The 8,560-nt window shown below is 41.2% G+C and overlaps 1 protein-coding gene across 1 annotated transcript; it reads right to left on the reverse strand.

Annotated features, from left to right (window-relative positions):
* Window positions 1-1,035: 1,035 nt before the first annotated feature.
* KLF6 (Kruppel-like factor 6) lies at window positions 1,036-6,737 on the reverse strand (the record flags this gene model as incomplete). The annotated part of the gene is made up of 3 exons (XM_010085817.1): window positions 1,036-3,893; window positions 4,315-4,438; window positions 6,164-6,737. Coding segments are annotated over 3 exons (750 nt in total), but the record flags the coding sequence as incomplete, so codon positions are not given.
* Window positions 6,738-8,560: the final 1,823 nt, after the last annotated feature.

Consider the following 8,560-nt stretch of genomic DNA (forward strand, 5'->3'; position numbering starts at 1 on the left):
TGCCATTTCTTCCTTGCCTAAATGGAGCCATATTGTCTACTTACTTGCTCGCTGCAGGGCTAACTGTGGTAGGCGGCAAGGGTCTCTCCTCCACACAATTTCTGCCTCAATCTGTATTTATTGATACAGTTCTTTTCTGTGTCATTTTTAGACCGTTTCTAATCTAAACCCATGAAAAGTTAAATTACTGTGAACTGAACTCACATGTTCACAGTCAAATTTTCAGCATATAACTTCATCATTTCTGCCAATGGTTTTGGCAGAAATGGTAAAAAGCACTGGTAAAATCTTATGGGATTTTTAACACCAGCATGAGTGAAGCAGAAGCCACAAAGCAACATTAAACAAGTTCTGCAGATGTCCAAAGCCAGTGCACATGCCAGGCATGCTTTGAAGTGCCACTGTTCTGAAAACATGCAGTTCACAGAGGCTTGCATTTGGCTGGCTGAAGGTCACCAGCAGCATGTGGGTCAGGTCAGCCCTAAAGCAGCCTCAGATCTCTGCATCTGGGCCAGGCAGAACTCATGGAGTTCCTTCCCTGCATTCCTTCCCACAATGGCACCTTCCGGGTTTTGGGCTTGCTTGCCCATGGAAGGGGCAGTTCAATGGCCCACACTCTGCACTAAAAGTTAAGGACAGGTGCCTCTAGACCAGCCATCGCCTTTTTGGTTTTTTCCTTCACTTTAAATGCCCGCTGAATGTCCTTTCCCACATGCAGAACTTGTCCTACGTGCATTCACCTCTCCAGAGCAAACCATTTGGAATAAAGGTGCAGTCTTGCAGTAACAATTGCGTTAACTATTTATTCTGCTGAGACAAAAGGTGACTCAACAACAGCTTTTCAGATACGGAAGAACTTTTAGTTTCTACTGTCAAAACTATTTTCTCATCAGGGCTTGTCTTCCACAAAGCGACTTGACCCAAAGGTGTTTGTACCTGCGACCAGGTGACTCAAGGCAAAGTGTTGACAATAGTATTCAGCAACATTTGGTGTGTAGGACATCAGAGAGGAGAAACATAAATCAGACACATGATGCTGATAAGAATTTCTTTTTATGTTATTCCAATAAAAAATACATTCATACAGAAATATAACAATCTTGCAAAAAACAATTTCAAATAAAATCTTGTAAAACAAAATTTTTACAAAAATCTTACAAAGAGATTCTTTAGATAACAGGGTGCTTCAAAAACAAAAAAAGAAATTTCACTAATAGAAACTTTTTTCTTAAATTTCAAGCAAAAATGTTTTATTTTTTTTTTTTATTTTTCAGCTTGATTGAGGCTCAGTTATCACCTGAACAAAATGTACTTGCTTATTAAGAAAATTACAGGCATTTGACATATGGCACACAGCCCCACCCCATCCACACAACTCTGATGGTATTTCACAATTGAGACAAGCCAGTGCAAGTTTTTTTTTTTTTTTTGTTTGGGGGTTGTTTTTTGTTTGTTTGTTTTTTGCTTTTGTTTACTTTCTTGTTTATAAGAATTATGGCTAGGCCAAGGACAATGCAAACAAGAAGTTAAAAACACAACAAAACACAACCCTAAATAGAAATCCATTTTCTGGGAAATTTTGTTTGTTTAGGGGAAGAAAAAAAAAAAAAAGTGCATTTTCAGGCAATTTAAACCAAAAATGAAATGAGGATGATTTAAGCCTGTGTGTTCCTTAGAACTAGATCACTTGCATATACTTTTTTAAAACCACTTATCTACATACATTTCCAGGAAGATATACCAAAATATTAGCATAGTAAGCAAGACCAATAATAAATAGAAAAAGAAACAGGTCACGTGTTTCATTGCATTGACTGTAGTGAGCTGGCTTTTTAAAAAAAAAAAAAAAATACTGCTTTTGGACAGACTATTTCTACTCTAGGAAAAAACAGTCTTTATTTTAGCTGAACTATGCAAAATTAGAGCTCAACCACCACAATGACTAGCTCACTCACAGGTCCTCCAGTAAGCTGGAAGGCCAAAACCCGAGTGTATCTCATCTGCACACAGCTAATATTCTTTTAGCATGCCAATATTCGTTTCATATCATTCCTAAATGGCCACAGATACGTTATTCCAGACAACCTAATAACTACAAAACACAGTCAGCAGTCTGAGAAGGACTGAACGCCAACAAAGCCTTCAGCATACCGTTAAGCTAAAGGTAAAGCCTCTAAAATGCTAGATTTTAATTAACTGTATCTTTCATTTCTTTGTCTCCTTAATGACCGTATTGCAGGGGGGAGAGGGAATATTTTGATGGGCTGTGGCATTTTCTAGCTACGTGTTCTAATTTTTTTCCTTTTAAAAAAAATATTTATATATTATCTATATATATACACACATACACAGACTGTACACACAAATATACATACACAATTATTTTTCTGCCCACTTTTAAAAAAAAAGTAATATAGTTTCTTTCTGTATGACCAACAGATAGCTAGATATATAGATGTGAAACTTGTGCCTTTTAAGCAAATACATCTTTTAATACTTCTGTATCTTTAATATGTATGAAAACTTGACATATTAAGTACAGTTGGGGTGTGTATATACACAGTTGTTGTGCAAGGTCAATATAAAAAAAGTCTCAAGGTGGCAGAACTGGTCAGGTATTCAATTGGCATATGCATTATACTGTAACACAGTCAAATTGTCTAAGTTAAACAAATACTGTACTGACATGAACGACTTTTCTCTATATTTGTCTTTGTGAAGGAGGACCCTGGAAGTAGCCTTTTTTTCCCCTCATATTATACATTTGATACAGTACAATGCCAGGTGAAAAGAGAGCCTTAATAAAGCATGCATCACCCATACCCCTGTATAAGACCCCCTACAAGAGAAGGTCACTTGCATAAGGCACCATTATTAAGGTCAACAGTGCATTAACAGCTAGAAAACCAGAAGTTAGTCCTCAAGGCATAAATAAGAGAAAAATTAGCTGCATGAGAAAAATCAGTTTCTAACCAATAGTGGTTTTATCCACCCAACAGAAAAAATTATTCATGTTCCATACATTATGTAACATTAGACCAATTGTATTTTAGCTGCTCTTAACTGGAATCAAAACTGCAGTCCTGATTAAAGAATGGAAAAGCATACAGTTCCCCAGAACCATGCAATAACCTTTGTATTATAATGAAAAGTTATAGTTGTGTTACATTTGTAAATACACAGCTTATACAATGGATTACAAATGAGCTCTGTAGCAAGTAAAACAAGCTACTTGACACATTGCACGTTTAATAGCTGCACCAGACACCTAAAGCTCCTCTCACACAGGAACGGGGAGGTCCCCCATCTCCATTCTGGCATCCTGACTCTTTTTATTCCCCAATTTCCCCTCTCCGTTGTCCCTCTAAGAAGGTGCAGACACCCCTCCCCCCACCCCTTGGAAATGATTGGTGGTCGTCCCATCTCACGAGATATTCCTCACATACAAGACATTCAGACTATTTTTTTTCTCTTACAGTTATAAAACAACCACAAGAAAAAAAATGTGCCTCGGCATACAGTCATCAAGAGATCCTCATCGCATACAGTCGCCCAATCATTAACATTCTCAGTGCACATGCTCACGGCAAAGGCTTAGGAGCCACTCAGAAGGTTAGATACCAGTGTATGAGTCCAGGAAACCCCAAACATCACGCACCACGGTTGCTATGCCGTTTCTTACATGACTTATTAGCCCTCAAAAGACCTTCAGGGAAGTGAGGTCCTGGAGGCAACTGGGTAGGGTGCAAAATGGCATGCTTTGGCTGGAAAACGCATCCCTCTGCTCAAGGCTCTTCAACCTTGACGCCTCTTAGCTCGCAGGATTCACCTCTTGACCCACTCAGAGGTGTCTCTTCATGTGAAGGGCCAGGTGGTCAGACCTGGAAAAACACCTGCAAGGCAAGAGGCAAGTTGAGCGTTAGGCGAGGGTTGCTGGCACGCACTACGCGGTGCGCACGGCTGAGGCACCCCCTCGCTCTGCTGCTCCAGAACACGGCTGGTGGAGGAGGGGTTTGGCATTCCCTGGATACCGGGGAGCATTCAGGGTGTCTGGGGGCACCCAGAAGCTCTGCAGATGGGGGGGTAACACTAGGGTCTTCTCAACACTCATCTGCAACACCAGGCTACAAGCCACATCCCAGTGATTTACAGTAAAACAAGGTTTTTTCCAGTCTAAATAGACAATAATCCCTTAAAAATACCAGACACAGTTGCATTTGCAAATGATGCCTTCACAAGTGAAAAGCAGCCTAGACTCACTTTCCAACAAGCATTAAAAATAACTATTTTAAAAGGTGCATTACAGTCACATACCTGTCACAGTGACTACATTTAAAAGGCTTGGCACCAGTGTGCTTTCTGAAGTGTCTGGTTAATTCATCACTTCTTGCAAAACGCCACTCACACCCTTCCCATGAACATCTGTAAGGCTTTTCCCCTACAAAGAGAGCAAATCACACGTTAGTCATGACTCCATTCAAAGAAAGATAGGTGCTGCTATCCCATTCATTTTCTATGCAAACCTCCTCCACCCCCAAAAGACAAGCCAATTTTGTTTAACCTATCTGAATGCTTCAGAACGCAAAGAAGGCTTGCACAATTCATCCACGATTCCTATGTAACTATTTTGCTGCAACAGCACATCAAATAGGCTCATTCTTATTTAAAAAAAAAAAAAAAAAAGTGATTAAACAAGCTCACAGGAAACAAAGAAATCCAACCTTCTACCATTCCTGTTTATCCATAATGGCAGGCTTACTCCCGAACAGGTATCATTCACCTCATAAAGGTGATTAAAGACAGCACAGCTAGGCTCCAAAATGCAATTAGGCTACTGTATTGCATCAAAGTCCTCTGTCACTCACTCATCTGGATAACACGCAACGTCCTTTCTGCTGAGCCACGTATTCTTGGAAAAGCCTGCACACCACTTTGAACACTGCTATTTCAGCATTCAAGAAATACCACTTCCATTCACAGGAATGTTCTCAGCCAAACAGCACCAAGACAACAGTTCTGCAACACTTCTGAGGCCGGCAGCTATTTATGTCTGCTCAACCACCATGGTTTCAGTGGAAGTTGTTCTTTCCTCTTGAAATAATCTTGTTTTATCTGACTTCTGCATGACAATGGGAGCATCCGAGCTTGCTCAGACTTCCCATAAAAGGCACAAAATGCTGAGCTCATGAGTCTAAATAGGACCTTTTCCTTGAATTCTCCTTACACATCTTGGGGAAAAAAAACCAACCCTGTATAAGTCCTGGATCAGTACACCCAGAATGCCAGGCCAGTTCCTCATGTTAAGCGATGACTATTGAGCCAAGGTGGAGCTCTACACATCTAACTGCAGTCGTAAAGAGATGTCAAATAATAATGCTCAAACAAGCAAATCAGCACACTACTTCAACCTTAAAATATTTAAGTGAATATGAAGTGTCTACCTTCCTCACTTTCTATCCCAATAACACACAGGATCATTATTTTTAGTTCAGGTTCCATAACAATAAAATGCTGTTGCTCAGTATTTTGGGATGAAATTATATGGTAAATCACACATTTGTAAATCCAATTAGGCACATATGTTAGAAGGATTACAACATACTCTGGCTCTCCAAGATTTTTGCTGATAATGATGGCACAAAAAACTGTTAAATGATTTAAAACTATGGCTATACTTTATACAATCAAGGCCCTGGTATGTCTGATGGAATAGACCTGGTATAGACCAAACCATGAAAACTAGCTCCTACAGTATTTAGTCATATGACCAGTTTTTGGATATGACATTCCTTTTTTCACAAGAAACTCTCGGCTCGTTTTTGCTTTAGAAATAAACATCATCAAAGGTCTAGTGTCTATTTTGGCTGAACCTTTGCTCCTGAAGACTGCATGCCACTGCAGCCTCCTGACTATTGCCTACTGAGATGAGTGCTCCAACTTGCCTTGACAGTGAACTAATCTACCACCAACTGCCTTGGCTTCAGCTATCTTGTGAAGAGAATGAGGAAGTGATGTCGTCCAGCCTGGTAAGCCTCAACTACTATTACATCATCTCTCCAAACCTGGGCTCCCACCCAGCGATTGTGTAAGGCTGTGACACCAGCACCGTCAGGGGTATTCCCTACAGTACTTGCCAACTCTTAATAAGCATACGGTTACTAACCTGTATGAGTGCGCTGATGTGCTTTCAGATGTGAACTTTTGGTGTAAACTTTCCTGCAACCGTTAAAATGACACCTGTGAACACGCCTTCTGCCATCTGGCGAGGTGTCACCATTGGAGGGTGTACCTTTTTCTGCAGTCTTTCCAGCGGTACCAGTACGAATTTTCCCTGGTGAATGCAACTCACCCGGCGTACAATTCCATAGCTGGGAAGAAGGCTCCTTGCTCAGCTCAGGAGACGAAGGGGGAGTGGAAGTGACAGACGAACTCAAGTTTCCTGAACTGGCTAAAACATCACTTATAGGGTCAGAGGTAAACTTTGTTGTGGGCGAGAGCTCCTCAGAGCTGTCTGAAGATTCACTGCTCACATCAGAATTCAAACTGTTGGTCTCTAAGTTCTGACTGGGAAGATTGTCCTCTTTTGGGACACATGTGTTCTTCAGTTCAGATTCCTCCTTTTTCTCACGTGCCAGAATAATTTTGGTCCAGAGATCCTCTTGGCTGTCAAATTTGATTTCAGACGCAGAAACATAACAGGGTTCACTTTGAAGATACCGTTCCAGCTCCAAACATGTCTACGTGAAAAAGAAGGAAGAAAAAAGAGAAAAGTTACAAGCTTGCTTAAAAATAAACCCAATTGTATTTCACACTTCAAAAAGCATGCAGGAACGTAGTACGTTCAATTTGAGCTTTCTAGGTTCAAAACAAATTAAAGGCTCCTCCAGCCATAACTAGGTGACTGTTACGATGAAAAGAAATCAGTTTTCGAGACCTGGGCAGGAGTTCAAACGCACAGCTGAAGGTGCAAGTCAGCTTTGGTTTCCAAAATAGCATTGTAATGAGTCAGTCAAATTATCATCGCTCTCATCATAAAATCAGTGTTTGCAGTAGGCTGACGTTGAAAAGGACCATGGAGAACCACAACAAATAATTACACTTTGCTCTTGCGCCTCATATAATTTCAAGTTGTTTTGTATCTCTCTCACACAAACACGAGGCTGAAAGGACCCAACTGAACACAATGTGCTCTGACACGCAGTTAAAACCCAAACGCTGTGTCAGAAAACAAAGCCACATTTCAGCATGGCTGTGGAGCTGCTGGTCTGTCTTCTGGGGACATCAATGGAGCAGCAGACATCCTCCCATTTCCTGTGCATGAGAACGGCAGCACACTCGACTTTCAAAGAATGTCATTTCCAAGCGCACTGGCCTGCACGCCACATAACTCCAACTGCTCCCGTGCGTGTTCGGAGGAACACAGGCAATGTCAACAACAGAGGAGAGGGGAGAAAAAAAGTTCCAGAATAGAAATGTCCTATTCTATAGGACGCAAAACGGGAAATTACTCTGAGGTCCTGCTGGGAGTCCCACAATGAACAAGAACTTTATCTACTGGCCAAGAGTGCAACTGTATGAGTCATCTCTCTCTTTCTTTCACGCAATGCCAAAGGAGACTTCCTTTTAAAACCCTGACCAGCTGCCAAGAAAGTACTCTGTTCAAATATACATGCAACAGTACATGGACAACTTCCCTCCCCCAACCGCATTCCCCTCTACTCCATGAAACGGAACAAAACAAAAAACAAAACCACCTTAAATGGGTGAAGCTGCAGTTTTCAATTTCAATTCACCCTGTTGACTTTCTAGCTATTTTCAGAGAACAAAAAAAGAAAAACAACAAACCAAACCCTGGTATGAACTGTTATGGCAACAAGCTGCTGTTTTGGGATTATTCTTTCCACTATAGGAAATGATCCATATGGAAGCGTTACACAGAAAATGGACACACCAAGTTTCCATACCAAACTCTACTTATTTTAGCAAGATCATCTCTTCCAAGCCCAGTAGCAAAACCTGATCCCAAATGCCACACATTCCCCTCGCAGCCCCTTCCCATCTCTCCAAGAGCGGAGCTGCTATGGGAGCAGTCTCCTTTCTCCCCCAGCACTGCTGAAGTAAACTGGGTCACATGTTCCGGCCAGGCTGGGAGTGTGGGCAAAAATATGCAAAAAAACCCCAAACAGCCCCAAAACCAAACCCACCACTGCACACAGTATTTATGTATTTGTCTATAATTAGGTAAACTGGTTTACAATGCATGTTAAAAACAAGAAAGGTTTTGACAGGGACAACACAACAGTGCATTGATTTTCCATGAAAACAGGTAAAAAAGCATTTATTACGATCTTGTTAAACTTTCATATTCCCGGCTAATTTAAATTCCTCATTAGGTAGATTAGTAATAGGGACTGGAGTGAAGCTCTCTCCGAGTTTAAATGCCTCTGAAGGCTACTGGGAAGGAGGGCTGGCCCTTCGCCAAAAGCCCAAACGCCTGAAGGAAACTACTTAGCTCCATTTCAATCACGTACTATGAAGCTGCCTCTTTGAAGGGGGGGGG

The sequence above is a fragment of the Pterocles gutturalis genome, unplaced genomic scaffold (assembly GCF_000699245.1).
Source record: "Pterocles gutturalis isolate BGI_N339 unplaced genomic scaffold, ASM69924v1 scaffold26730, whole genome shotgun sequence".
NCBI lineage: Eukaryota > Metazoa > Chordata > Aves > Pterocliformes > Pteroclidae > Pterocles > Pterocles gutturalis.